Below are 14,177 nucleotides of genomic sequence, written 5' to 3' on the forward strand. Positions count from 1 at the left end.
CTCTGCTTTTTCCTTAGCTTCTCCCAGTCATTCACCATGAAAGGCTCCACCAGCCATGACGACTTCAAGTTCAAGGTGAGCCCCACCAGAAGGCGGCCGGGGGCGGGGGGCTTCCCGCAGCCTGATCCCCACCTTCCTGGGGCTCTACCCCTACCCTCAGCCCCAACCCAGTACTGCCTCCATCTGGGATGCGGTGGCCAAGAAGGGTCTGACCTGGAAAGGGTCGGGGTGCCCAGATGTGTGACCCATTACAGCCCATTCCTTTTGAAGTGGGTGGAATGACATCATCATAGCCCGAGGCCTCGCTGTCAGAACTCACCCACTTCCCCACCAAGACTCTGCCTCCTGATGTGAGTCAGAGACCCACCCTGGATGTCTAGTTACTGTGCGTGCGGATTGCTGACTCAGCAGGGGGGGAGTCTGTCTGACACTGAGGGAGCAGCTGCTAGACTAGACGGAACCACGAAACAGGACTGAGTAAAGAGAGAAGGGAGAGCCCTGCAGACTGGGAGCGGCGCCCTGTGCACAGCCTCTGAGTAACTGATTAGCTGGTGAGCAGCAGAGGTCAGCCTGCCATTCTGTCTGCGAAGTCTAAAGAAGGGCAGCAGAGGCATTTCCTGTCGGTCTGGCTTCTCCAGAAGCCTCGGGAGACGTGCCTGGGTCGTGTCTGCCGGGGCCCTTCCATCACTTCCTCTGCCTCGGGCCGGCGGCGCATCTCCCCGCTGGAGTTCCCCCAGCTCCCCGTTCTGTGCCATCGTGTTTGGGCAGTGTGTCCACCCAGCCCTTCCTGTCTCAGGGTGAGCCCAAGCTGTCCGCCCAGATGAAGGCCGTGTCTGCCGAGTGCCTGGGACCCCCGCTGGAGGTGTCCACCAAGAACATCACTAAGTCCCTGGCCTCCCTCGTGGAGATCAAAGAGGACGGAGTGGGCTTCTCCATCCGAGATCCCTACTACCGGGACAAGGTCTCTCGGACCATCAGCCTGCCCAGCAGAGGGAGCACTTTGTAAGGAGGGAGCGGAGTGGTGGGGGCGTGGGTGGGCCCGGGAGGTGGGCCCGGGCCTCACCGGGCCCTGCATTCCAGCCCCCGGCAGTCTCGAGGAGCGGAGACGTCCCCTCTGACCCGAAGGAAGTCATATGACCGAGGGCAGCCCATCAGGTGAGGACATGTTCTAGACCCTGGGGGCAGGAATCGCTGGGAGGCCCACTGTACACCGTCCTGCACACTTTCATCCGGCCCCGCTCGCCCCCCCCCCCCACGGCCCCTTCCTCACTTCGTCAGCTGCGGCTCAGGAAACAGTCTCTCCATAAGCACCTGAGCTGGTGGCCAAGGCCGCTGCTAAAAACTGCCGGCTGCCGTGAGCTCAGCGTGGGCGGATTTGCAGTGGCCTGGCCTGGTCACGGGGCCAGTGGGCTCAGCCCCGTTCACGGCCAGGGGTCCTTGGAAGGCCTCAGCCCCTTTCAAGGTCTTGTCCTGTGGGCGGAGCGTAGGTGAGTAAGGACAGTCCTGGGAGGGGATGCAGGACCGAGGACAGTCCCCAGCCGGCCAGCCACTCACTTACGGGGCCCCACGGGCTTCTTCGGGTATCCCGATGCCTCTCAGGGTCGCCTTAATTTTCAGAGATGTTCGGTGGCCTCCCCAGGTCACACAGCGAAGTAGCAGAAGGGCAGGGGCTCAGGATGACCTCATGCACCTGCCTTGTCGGGAGGGGGACATGCGCCTGTCCCTCCCTCCGGTCCAGCCGCCCATGCCCGTGGCTGCAGATGGGCCTTTGGTGGGAGGAGTTGCAAGGGCATCTGTGCACCCGGGGCCCCACAGACCGTCCCGCCCCCCGTGACAGAGAGAACACACTGAGTTGCAATTGGGGGGAATGTAGGCTGGTCTCGTGATGACCCTCCAAAGGGAGGGAGGATGGGCTGAGCCTGAGGACCACCTCCAAAGAGCAGGGCCGTGGGTGCTGGCGTCACGAGGCCTTGGACTCTTCCCTGGAGATCAGGTCGCGCTGTTTGTGGCAGTTGTGTTGTCAAGTCACCGTGAACACGACTTAGCGAATCCTGAGCCGTTGTTCCCGGGAAATACAGGCCTGGGCTCCTGGGAGCCTCTGGTCCCAGCGTTTTCATCAACCCGTCATGTGAGTTTCTGTTTAAAGACACCTAATCCAATACGTACCATTGACTCATTAATATTGAACTCAGGGCCAACAGCCCTAGAGCTCACGCCTGAACGTAGCTCATCTAACACGTATCTTCTCTGTAAATCACGTCCCAGCTTCCTTGAGCTCCGGACACCAGGTGGCCCTGCAGCACCATCTTCGGGGCCATTTTAAACACTGAACTCACCAACCAAAAGCACAAACGTTTGAAAATCATGGCACTAAATAGACTGGAAAGGGCGCTGTGTACACTGTGAGGGAGGTAGGGCCACCTCTTTTGACCTCAGCTGGGAAGATGTGCACTTGGGTCCTCATGCCTGCAGATGACCAGGAACCCTGCGGGTGTTGTTTGGGGCTGACAGATAGGCTTTGGCGAGCAGGTGAATTAATTCCCAAATGCGGAACCCACGGATCACGAGGACCAACCCCTGGGGGCCGAGCAGGAGCTGGGCCGTAGGACCCCCTGCCCTGCCGGCCGCACAACCAGACGGAAGGTGGTGCAGCGACGCCGCGTGCGCATGCCCGTGGGCAGAGGCGCGGTGACTGACGGCTGCCGCTCTGTCCTGCTCACCTGCCAGGTCCACAGACGTGGGGTTCACGCCCCCCTCATCCCCTCCCACTCGGCCCCGGAACGACCGAAACGTCTTCTCTCGTCTCACCAGTAACCAGAGCCAGGGGTCGGCGCTGGACAAGTAAGAGCCGGGCGCCGGGGGGCGGGGGGCACAGAGGGGACAGGGAGGCTGCGGGCGGGTCCTGGCCGCAGGCAGGCGGGCAGCGGGGAGACGCTAGGTGTGCTGCGCTGGCCCTTCTCCCGGCACCTCTGCCCTTTCTGTGCTGCCCGTGGACCCCTCCCGTCCCCTGAGCGTGTGGGGACCGCAGGAGAGGGCACGAAGGAAGCCACGGGGCCAGGCCCGGGCAGTCGGGCACGCCGAGGGCCTACCCAGAGCTGCCCCTGCCTTCTCTGCTGATGCTGATTCTTCTCTGAAGCCCCTCCCTTCGCTTCAGTCACGCACACACACCCCCCACCCCCGCTAATGTTCAGGCCACGCCCCAGCGCCCTTGTGGAGGGTCCCTGCAGAAGGAGACCCCGTTTCTGTCACATGGTGGGGTCAGCTCACCCCTACTGAGCGCTCTCGCTGGACACTCACCTCCCAGTGCGGTGGGCACCGCCCCCCGGCGCCGCCCCAGGCTGGCACACACGTGATTCCGCCCGGAGTATATAAACCAGCCGCGAGGACAAAGAGGAGATGAGGCTCAGAGGCCCCGGGACACCTAGAAAGCAGCCGAGTTGGGCCCACACCTGGGGTCTCTGACTTGTGGGCCTCTGCGGTGGCGAAGAGAGAGGCCCCGCCCTCCTTGCTCCCCTCCGGGCCCCCCACACTGCTGGGCACCCCCGACACCCAACCTTCTGCAGCCCCCGGAGGGCTCCTCTCGGCTCCAACAGCTCCTCTGTCCTTTGGCGGAGCCCAGGCTACAAAGTGCTACTCCTTTGCCTGCATCGCCTCTCCTCACAGAGGCAAAACATCGCTCCTGCCCCAAACCTGCCGTGCCCCCCCTTGCGGGAAGACAGCACCGAGCCCGGCCCACGCCAGCCAGGGGACCCCCATGCCAGCCAGGGTGCCCCCATGCCAGCCAGGGGCCCTTCACGCCAGCCAGGGGACCCCCATGCCGGCCAGGGGCCCTTCACACCTTGACAGGTCCCTCTCAGCAGCTCTGGGTGGGACCCTGGCATCCCAGCCCCGGGGGCTTCCAGACCCCGGTCCTGCCCGGTGGCCCGGGTGTTGGGCCCATGTGTGTGCAGAGGCAGCTGCCGGGCACCGTCCAGCGGCCCGTGGGGCCCGTGCTTGGGGATCAGCAGGTCTCTGAAGCTCTGCTGGGAGAGGCCTGCTCCTGGGAGGGGTGGGAGGAGGCGCAGCGTCGCTCAGGGGGCAGGGGGCCCCCAGCTTGTGCAGTGAGGCAGCCGAGATCCTGGGACCAGCAAGGCCCGTGTCCCCTCTGCCCCTCCGCACACCCATCCCCGCCCCAAGCTCCCCGGCCTGCCCCACCTCCTCTCCACTGCCCTCAGGCCCTCCTTCCTCTCCTCTCTCCGCTCCCCCTGCAGAGAATAACCACCCTCTGACCTCCCCACGCTGCTGCCGCCTCTGCTCCCTCGTGTGTGTCCCTCTCTCCCCCTAATCCAGCTAATTTTCTGCCCCCAGGTCTGATGACAGCGACTCCTCTTTGTCGGAGGTCCTGAGGTACACAGAATGGCTCGCTGCTCCCTTTCTGTCCCCCTTCCCCGCACCCTGGCCTCAGCATGCGGCCCCTCCTCTCCGTGGCTGCCCCAGACCCCCTCCCACCCTTCTCACTCCTGGTTCCTCTCTCGTGGGTGCTTCGTGGCCTCTGACTGCGCCAGGCTGGAGCTGGGGGCTCTGGAGGGCATGGCTTCTGGTGGCTTGTCACCGGGTGGGAGGGGCGGGCACGGGAGCCTGGGGGGCCAGAGCCCTGGAGGAAGGCTGCTGGAGGTCGCGCAGGCTCAGCGTCCCAGCTTTTACTCAGCTGTGTCGGGGGCTCCCTCACCGACCTTGGCTCTGAAAGAGAAGTGGCCCTGCCCACGACTCCTGGCCCGAAGGCCAGGAGTACCAGGAGACCTTTCTCCCTCAGCCCGCCCCGCGCACATGCACACACGCGCGCACACGCACGCGCGCGCAGCCCTCCTGCTGCATAACAAGGGGCAAGTCCCAGGACCTGGTGGGCCTGAGCCCCGGCTGGGAAAGGGCCACCCTGGGCTGAGGGCTCCCTCTGCTCTTCTGGGGCAACCGCCACTCACTGTTCCTGCCCCCGGGGGTGACGCCCCTGGCTGCAAGGCTGCCACCCACCCCCTCACCCCCGGCCCCTCCCATGGGCGGAGGGTTATCCTTGTAACTTGGGGTCTTCCCACTGCTGTCTTGGGCTCCTTCCCCGGCTCCTTCCCCTGGGCCCAAGCCAGCGTCAGAAGCGGGGAGCTGGGGGCAGGGCTGTTCGCGTGCCTGCGACACCGGGGACAGCTGGGCCTGTCCAGCCGCCGTCCGTAGGGGCGCCGGTGGAGTCCGGCGGCTCTTGAGCAGCTGCGGGCAGGGTGGGGCATTGGTCACGTCGGACGCTCTCGGCCACAGGGGCGGCGCTGTCTTTGGAAAGAATAGGCCATGTTTCAGACGTGCACGTGGCTTGGCCAGGGGCTCGTTCCTAGAGACCCTCAGAGGAAAAAAATCCTCCTCCTCAGGCCCTCCAGGAGGCTGGTGTGTAGCAAAGTCCTCAGGTCCGCTCAGGACAGGCGTCCTTCACCTCTGAGTGTTTGTGGGGAGGAGGGGGCCATGCCAGCTCCGCTCCCCACAGGGGCCTGCACTTTCTTCCCACAGAGCTGAGCAGGGCTCCCCAGAGGGACTTAGCCCTTTGCAGATGACAGTCACGGATCTGACCATACTGGTCCAAAGGGGCCCAGGTGGAGGTGACGTGCACGCCTGCATGAGCGCGTCTCTGCCCCGGCGTGGCGGCCTGGGCGCCCTCCCTCTCCGCACTCCTCCACCCTCCCTGTGGACACCGAGGTGCCGGAGGAGCCCATCCAGCTCTGGGGCCTCTGCCCCGCCCGGCTGGGGCCTGGGGGCGTGTGTGTCTTGGGTTCTGGGTCAGGCAGGCGACGGAGGAGACTCCCGCGTGTCCTGGCCCCTGGCCGTGCCCGTCCGGGCTTGCTCCCCAGAAGTGCTCAGGATGGCAACTGAGAGGCTGCACCACAGGCCCCCGTCTGCGCGGCTCTCGGACTTGGGGGGCTGTGGCTGGAGCCCCTGCCACAGCCCGAGTGCCCCTGCGCCTGTCCCTCACCCGGGAGCCTCGCTCAGCCTGGCCGCGGTCCCGGGCTGACGGGCGCCTCTCTCCCTCTCTCCCGGGAAGGGGCATCATCACCCCGGTCGGAGGAGCCAGGGGCGCGCGGACGGCCCCGCTGCAGTGCGTCTCCATGGCCGAGGGCCACACCAAGCCCATCCTCTGCCTGGACGCCACGGATGAGCTGCTCTTCACAGGGTCCAAAGGTGGGCGGAACCTGGACCAGCCAGGTGGGGTCAGGGCCTCCCGCCCTCCCGCTCCCTTTGCCAGAGCGGGCTGCGCAGGAGACGGGATCACAGCCGCCAGGTTGAGGAGGTGGGGTCTCCTGCCGGGGCTCAGGGCTCCCCACCCCGGGCCTCCCCTCCTAGCTGGCTCTGGGGTCTCCATCCAGTACCTCCTTCCAGACCTGCCTCGGGAACTCCAGGAAGCGTGTCAGGTGCCCCGCCTTTGCTCATCTCAGCCCCTCCCCGAGCCCAGCACTTAGGGCTGCGCACTTCCTACGATTCCTTAATCCCAGCGACAGTCAGAAAACGTTACCTTCCGGCAGGAAGATCAGCTGTGCAGGAGGTAGCTAATAGAACAGTGGGAAGTGTGTATACACCCACCTGCGTGGCAGGAAGGAGAGGGTTGTGAATCGAGGTGAGGTTCATTGCTTCCAAGTTTTCCCCCTGAGACTTGCTTGCCATCGTTCGTTAATTTGGTCGGCGATTGGCAGGCACGGGAGCTTTACTCCAGCCCCGGCGATGCCCCATGAACCTGGCGTTGGTGGGCGTTTGCCCGAGAAGCCCTGGTGGGAAGTGCCGGGCTCGTCCGTGCGCCACGGGAGCAGGCGGGAGCACGTTTGCACCCCCGGACCCGGAGCCCATCCGCTGGGCAACCCTGGACCACCTCCCCTGGCCTTGGCGGCCCCGGTGGCTGTGGGGACGGGAGTTCCCCGGGCCCCGGCCGTGATGGCTGTCCCCCGCTCACGCCCGCTCTCTCGCAGACCGCAGCTGTAAGATGTGGAACTTGGTGACGGGGCAGGAGATCGCAGCTCTGAAGGGTCACCCCAGCAACGTGGTCTCCATCAAGTACTGCAGCCTCTCTGGGCTCGTGTTCTCCGTGTCCACCTCCTACATCAAGGTGTGGGACATCCGAGACTCGGCCAAGTGCGTCCGGACCCTCACGTAAGTCGTCTCGCCCGGCTCGCACTGGTGGCGGGGCAGGAGCCAGGACCCAGCCCAGGAGACCCGCGAGGGACAGTCCAGCCCTTACCTCTGACCCTGCCTCTCTTCCTCACGGGCAGGTCCTCAGGCCAGGTGGTCTCAGGGGACGCCTGTGCGGCCGCGTCCACCCGCACCATCACCAGCGCTCAGGGAGAGCACCAGATCAACCAGATTGCCCTCAGCCCCTCGGGCAGCATGCTGTATGCCGCTTCGGGCAACGCCGTCCGCATCTGGGAGCTCAACAGGTCGGGGAGGGGCCCGGGCAGGGGCGGGGACCCCCGGGGCGGCCCCGGGCTGCAGGCGGCTCGTGCCTGGGTCTCCATCTTGCTCTGAGGGGGGATAGTCCCCTGGCCGGCATATCACCCCAGGGTAGACCCCCAACCCCACCCCAGGGTCCCCCCGATCCAACCCCCGCACCCCCGGCTGGGCCTCTCCTCCCCTACAGGTTCCAGCCCGTCGGCAAGTTGACTGGCCACATCGGCCCTGTGATGTGCCTGACGGTCGCCCAGACCGCCAGCCAGCACGACCTGGTGGTGACCGGCTCCAAGGACCACTACGTTAAGGTACGGAGAAGTCCTTGACCTTGACCTTGAGGCCGGGCTCGGTGGCGGCTCTGTTCTCCTCCTACTCTCCTTACCTTGGCCCTCTCCCTCCACTGCCTTGGGACTCATGGGAAATAATGAGAGCCCTGGGGATTTATGCTGAAAAATCACCCCCAAGGAGCAAGGTCTGTGCAGGAGGCCAAGACTGACGCGTGATCTTGTACATGTGCTGAAAAGTCAGAAAGAACCTAAGTGTCCACAGGTAGAACAACAGGCAAGAAAATTAGGGCAAACCCACAGGACGGGATGCGGCACAACTGAGTACACGATAAATACGAAAAAAACCCACAAAGAGCACAAGTCAGCCCTGGTGCTGTTTGCTCCCTGGTTGTGTCATTGCAAACGTAGGTACAGGGCTGGAGACTGGGAAGCAGTGGATAAAAAGGGAAAGAGGGCGGTGGGGTTGTGATGAATGGTTTTATTTAAAGTACAAGTACTGTTATATTTATTTATTAAAAAATTGAGTAGGAGGCTCACGCCCGAAACCCACCTTGAGTCAGCCTCCCTGCCCCCAGTTCCTGTCCCCCGGGAAGCCCCCACCACAGCCTCCCTCCCGCCCCTCCTCCGCAGATGTTCCAGCTGGGTGAGTGTGTGACGGGCACCGTCGGCCCCACCCACAACTTCGAGCCCCCGCACTACGATGGCATTGAGTGTCTGGCCATCCAGGGGGACGTCCTGTTCAGCGGCTCCCGGGATAACGGCGTCAAGAAGTGGGACCTGGCGCAGCAGGAGCTCATGCAGGTGCAGTGGGCTGCGGAGAGGCGGTCCCCGGGCAGGGCTTGGGGGCCCTGTGTCCTGGCCCAGAGCCCCCCAAGCCTGCCACTTCTGCAGCCTCTTCCCCACCTGTGTTTACCCCCCTGGCCAGCACCCTCTTCCCCCAGTGCCCCCCCGGTCTACACCCTCTTCTTCCCCCCAGTGCCCCCCCGGCCGACACCCTCTCCCTCCTGTGCCCCCCCACTGGCCGTCACCCTCTTCCCCCCAGTGCCCCCCTGGTCTACACCCTCTTCCCCCCAGTGACCCCCCCGGCCGTCACCCTCTTCCCCCCAGTGACCCCCCCGGCCGTCACCCTCTTCCCCCCAGTGCCCCCCCCGGTCTACACCCTCTTCTTCCCCCCAGTGCCCCTCCCCCGGCCGGCACCCTCTCCCTCCTGTGCCCCCCCACCGGCCGTCACCCTCTTCCCCCCAGTGACCCCCTGGCCGGCACCCTCTCCTGCCTCCACCATCTGCCTTCAGGCAGCAGCTCTCAGGAAGGGTCTGCTCTCAGCCCCCGGTCTGACCAGTCTCCCCCTTCCTTCTCTTCCGACCCCTCTGAGGGCTAAAGGTCTCTGTACCAGTGCAGGGTCTCAGGGTGGAGCATGGGAGCAGGAGTGAGGGACTCACCTCTAGAGCCTGGGGCAGGGCTCCCCGCTTCTCGCCCTCACGGCTCGCTCCTCCCGCAGCAAATCCCCACGGCGCACAAGGACTGGGTGTGCGCCCTGGCCTTCGTCCCGGGCCGCCCCATGCTGCTGAGCGCCTGCCGCGCAGGCGTCATCAAGGTCTGGAACGTCGACAACTTCACGCCCATTGGCGAGATCAAGGGCCACGACAGCCCCATCAATGCCATGTGCACCAACGCCAGGCACATCTTCAGCGCCTCCAGGTGGGTGCCGGGCAGAGAGCTCTGCTCCTGTTCTCCACCCTGTCCCGGGCGCTGTCCCCGAGGCCAGGGCATGGAGCAGACCCCGCGGCGCCCCTGGCCTGAGCCCGCCTTCACAGAGCGCCCAGGGGGGTGCTGGGCCCCAGGCTGGGACCACCCCCCGTGTCCCAGCCCTTCCTGCCCCTGACACAGCAGCCTGGACCCCTGTGCAGGTATCTCAGACCACAGAGCAGCCCGCCTCCCTCAGCCCCAGCTCTGGTCCCATCCAGGGACGCCCAGGCCCTCTGTCCCAGGGGCAGCTGCTCAGACGGCCTCTTCTTTTTCCTTCTTGTTCCGACCACGTTCCCTGTCTCCGCCTCCCCCTTCCCGCCTCCCCCTGCCTCTCCCCCCACAGTGACTGCCGGGTAAAGTTGTGGAATTACGTCCCTGGACTCACCCCCTGCCTTCCGCGCCGAGTCCTGGCCATAAAGGGCCGAGCCACCACCCTGCCCTGACCTCCGCGCCCCTCCGCTCTCCTCTCTCCACCCCCATCCTCCCCCTCTTGCCTTTCCCCTCTTTCTCCACTTCGATCTGAGCTGCTTCTTGACGGTACGAGATTGTTTTACTCCTCTCCCTTCTCTCCCCCCGTATCCTGCCTGCCCCGAGATTGCCCCGCCTGCCCCTCTTCTTTCCGAGCATGGACGGGGGGCAGACCCCCAGGAGAGGGGTGCCAGGGGGCAGAGAGCAGAGGGGGAGCATTCAGGCCTGGACAAGAAAACAAAATAGCAACAACGGAGAGCAGCCGTGCTCAGAAGCCTGTGGGGCCTTGGTGACCGCAGGCCCCTCCCTCTGCCCAGCTCCCCTCCACCCTTGCAGCCACCCTCGGCCCAAGTAACGCTTGCCCCTGGGTCCCAGCCCCGCCTGGCAAGTTGGGGGATGTGGCCCGTGCTTTGTTCGAGGGTGGCCCGCCGTGGCCTCTTCAGGAATTGACCAGCCCTCTCTTGCTCCGCCCAGTGACCTGACAGTGAAGTTCTGGAGTGCCCGGCGCCTGGTACCCAGCGGCCCCCACTAGAAGTGAGCTCAGAGGACAGCCTGACCCTCGGCCCAGCGGGGCGGCGCCCGGGGGACAGAGGCTGTGGGCCTCCTGCCCACCTTCCTCTCCCCGACCTTCCTACGGGACACTGCCCCCTCCCGGCCCCTCCTCTTGGGGACAGGGAGGTCGGGGAGCTAATTAAGCTGTGAAGCCAAATTCCCCTCATTTCTCTCCCTGCAGCCTGCCCCCACCCCCCCACCTGTCCCGGGTTCTCTTGCCGCGCTGGCCACGCCCTTCCTCCAGCCTTGGCCCGGGGGGCCTGTCCGGGAGGTGGGGCAGCCCTCTCCGTGCCCCTCCGGCCAGCAGGCCTCCCCTACATTCTCTGGCCCAGCCACTGCACCTGCCTCTGAGCCCAGAAAGATAGCCCTCAGGTAACCATGGAAACCAGGTGCAGGCAGCTGGCCCTGCAGCTGACCTTAGCCCCTCGGCCACCAGTGGCCACTCCCCGTGGACCCCAGCAATTCTTTGGGTCCCTTTCTGCTGGGGCCACGGTGGAGCTGCTAGAAAGATTCCTTTGGGGAGACGGTCAGCGTCCTTCAGTTATTTAATTTATTTTTTAGTTTTATTTTTTGCTGTTGCCTCCTGGAAACTGACTTGAAGTTTCTTCCCACAAGCTTGTTCCTTCAGCTCTTAGGGGCCAGCAGTCCCAGAGGGGATCCGCCCCCCGCCCTCCATTTGCTTTGCAGAGGAGGGCGGCTCCCCTTTGACTCTGCAGCCTGGGCCCGTCCCCGACCTCACCCGGGGGCCGCTCTAGTGCCCCCGCCTCCGGCCGCTTGGCGCGTCAGTGCCTTCCTACGCCGGGGCCTGGCACCCGCCCCGGGCAGCCTTACACCAGCCATGCCCGCAGAGCCACATGTGTCTTCTCACCCGCGGGGTCTCCTGCCCGCTGTCCCCACTCCCAGAACCCCGGGTGGGCCACGTAGGAAGCAGCTCGGAAGACCGTCCACCATGAAGGGGCTTGGACGGCACGCCCGGCCTGGCCCCTCCCCAGCCCCCCTGCATCTCACCCCGGCCAGGCAGAGCCCCTGGCGTCTTTCCCTGGTTATTCAGGAGACTTGCATTCAAGCCTTAACTGGCACGGGCCAGGGTCTCTCCCTGTAGGGCCAGCGGTGAGGATGGACTCCACTGAGTTTCTCCTTTCCTGGGGGCCGTGGACTCCCCGCTCCCGGGATGTTGTTCAATCCGCATTCTTTTTCTTTTTACACACTTTCTCTGACGCTTAACTGGTCTTGCGCTTCCTGGCCTCACTCAGTCTGAGCGCCGGGAGCCCCAGCTCTGTTCAGAAGACGCAGTGACTTTTGGATCTTCCGGAGGTGGCCCTGTGCTCTCCCCTCGGTGCCCCTCCCCAGTGGCCAGGGCAGAACTCGCCCTGTCCCCACTGCTCCGAGCTGCCCCCCAGCTCAGAAAGCCGTCCTGCTGTGAGGGCCCCCTGCTGGACTTGGGGTCGACGATGGGGGAGCAGACGTGCAGCAGGGACACGCCCAGAGCCGGGACAGTGTCTTCAGGACTGGAAATCCCTCCTGCTGGGCCATCGCGGGGGTGCCGGGAGCCCCCTCGGCCGCTCAGAAGTGGGTGCAATTCTCCTCTCGGGCCCCGGCCCTCCCCCCACCTCAACAGAAAGCTTCACCCTTGCCTCCTGTAAGGAAGAATCTGCGTGACTGTTTACAAGCTGTAGAAACACAAGGCTGGAGGCCTCGGCCTGGGGCCAGCGGGCAGCGGCCGCAGGCCTGTCCTTGCACAGACGGGCCCTTGGGCCCGCGAGAGGTGCTCAGAGGCCCTGCCCGTTTCCTGCTGCTTCTCGTGGGTCAGCTACCTCATGGCAGGCTGGCTCTGCTGTCCTGGCGGGAAGCACTGACTCTGAACTTGAGGTCTCGGGAGCCTCTCCCAGCTGTGCTCCAGAGCACTGAAGTCTGCCCGCTCCTTCGGGGATGGGCTGGGTACATGGTTGGGGGGCCCCCAGCGCCCCTCGATGCACAAGCATCCTCAATGTGGAAGCACAAAATGGTTGTGATTTGAGCACAAGCCAGGGCTGGTGGCAGGCGGCCTGGGCAAACCCGGCCGGGAGGCTCCTCCCAGGAGGCTCTGCCCAGCGGGAGACCGAGGACGCCCGCTTCAGGGGCTGCCCTCGCTCCGACAGGGCTCGGCCCGCAGCCTGTCCTGATTCCGGGACGCATCCTACTACTTCCGCCCTGCTGTGCCCACCCAAAGGCTTGCAGGGCTGGGGGCCCCGGAGTGGCGCCCTTTTTCCCCGACATCCCGAATTGTTGAATGCTCGATCCCAGGTCCATCCCAGCCCCACTGACCCGTATCCTGTCCCGGGGCTGAGCCCCGGGAAAGCTCTCAAAGCTGGCTGGCAAGCGCCCCTGACGGGACCGTCTTCCAGCCACTGCCCACGGCCTTCTCGGCGCGGTCCTGGGCCAGGCCTCTGCTCAACGTTAACCAGGCCAGCGTTCGCTTCCATCTGCAGGGCTGGCTCCTCCGAGGCACCTGGAGTTGACTCGAGCTTGCCAAGGAGAGGGGAAGGCTGAGAGAGGCCAGCACGCCCGAGCCTTTGAGGCGGTCCGGGTGCCGCCTTCCACCCCTTGGGAGGCCATCTGTGGGTCCAGGCATGGTCCGGCCCTGCTGCCCGCCAGGGGCCGGGTGGCTCGGGCAGAGGGAGTTTAAAGCACAAACCACCGGAGGGAGGACTGTCGCCAGGACCTGCTCACGCCACCCGGGGTGGCGGAGACGCGGGCAGGGCTGCTGTACGGTCAGGGAGTCCTGGCCTCTCCCACCGTTGCGGGGCGTGGCTCCCGGGCGTCCTCTGAAGCGGTCTGGGCTGGGTGCCGGCACACCCCCTGGTCGTTCATCCCCACGTCGCCCGGTGTGCTCACCACCGTGTGGGCCTGCCCTGCCAGAGTGCTGAGCTCCTTCCCGCCAAGTGGCCCAAACCCAGCGCCTCTGTCCCTTTGCACCCCAAGCAGCCAGGGCTTGGCTGCCACCCCCCACAATCCCTCCTCTTTTGGCTCCCAAACCCTTCCCAACCCTCTGATGTGCAAAGATAGAGTTGACAGGGAAAGTTCTGATTCTTCTAAGGCATCTTTGTTCTACTCCCCCTCCCCCAGTGATCAGAGGAGCTCCCAGCTGCACCACACCCCAGTTCAGCCCTTTGAACTCCTGTCCCGAGGGCCTTGCAGGGAAGCAGGGGCAGTTCCGGGAAGAGCCGAGGGTCAGAGAAGACCCCTGCCGTGAAGCCCTGCCCTGCCCACCAGCTCTTGTCTAGCTATCCCCTGCCCGGGCGCAGGGTTGCGTTTGGTTCAGCTCCTCCGCTGGGTGGTAGCACAGGTGTATATATGTTTTGTGCGTCTGCCGATGACTGTACATAGTGTATGAAAGTTATTTAAACCTCATGCTGTACATTTCTGTTCCCGGACCAGATGTGAGTGTTCTAAGAAGCTGTCATAAATAAAACGCGAATGACCCTTGTCTGTGGTGTGTGGTGTGACCCTGAGGGCTACGGATGTTGGGCTGGTGGTCCTCCCTGGGGCAGGGGTTGGGGGAAGGGGCTGGTGGCGGGCGGGGCCAGGCATCTGGGCCAGGCCCTGTGTCCCCTCCTGGGACAGGTGCGCAGCTGGAGGCAAGGGCACCGGTGTTTCCTGAGCGCCTGCTCCATTCCAGACACTGTTCCAGGCATCATC

The 14,177-nt window shown here is 64.9% G+C and overlaps 1 protein-coding gene across 1 annotated transcript in view; it reads left to right on the plus strand.

Moving 5' to 3' along the window:
- The window catches only part of KIF21B (kinesin family member 21B), a 44,588-nt gene extending 30,623 nt beyond the window's left edge, over positions 1–13,965 (plus strand). Inside the window, 12 exon segments of the mRNA XM_030844290.2 lie at positions 18–75; positions 797–1,002; positions 1,081–1,155; positions 2,728–2,841; positions 4,348–4,386; positions 6,056–6,192; positions 6,972–7,152; positions 7,272–7,436; positions 7,637–7,754; positions 8,364–8,534; positions 9,232–9,431; positions 10,422–13,965. Coding sequence (XP_030700150.2) covers positions 18–75; positions 797–1,002; positions 1,081–1,155; positions 2,728–2,841; positions 4,348–4,386; positions 6,056–6,192; positions 6,972–7,152; positions 7,272–7,436; positions 7,637–7,754; positions 8,364–8,534; positions 9,232–9,431; positions 10,422–10,479 — 1,522 coding nt within the window. The 3' untranslated portion in view covers positions 10,480–13,965.
- Positions 13,966–14,177: the final 212 nt, after the last annotated feature.

This window comes from Globicephala melas, chromosome 1 (assembly GCF_963455315.2).
Source record: "Globicephala melas chromosome 1, mGloMel1.2, whole genome shotgun sequence".
In the NCBI taxonomy this organism is placed as follows: domain Eukaryota; kingdom Metazoa; phylum Chordata; class Mammalia; order Artiodactyla; family Delphinidae; genus Globicephala; species Globicephala melas.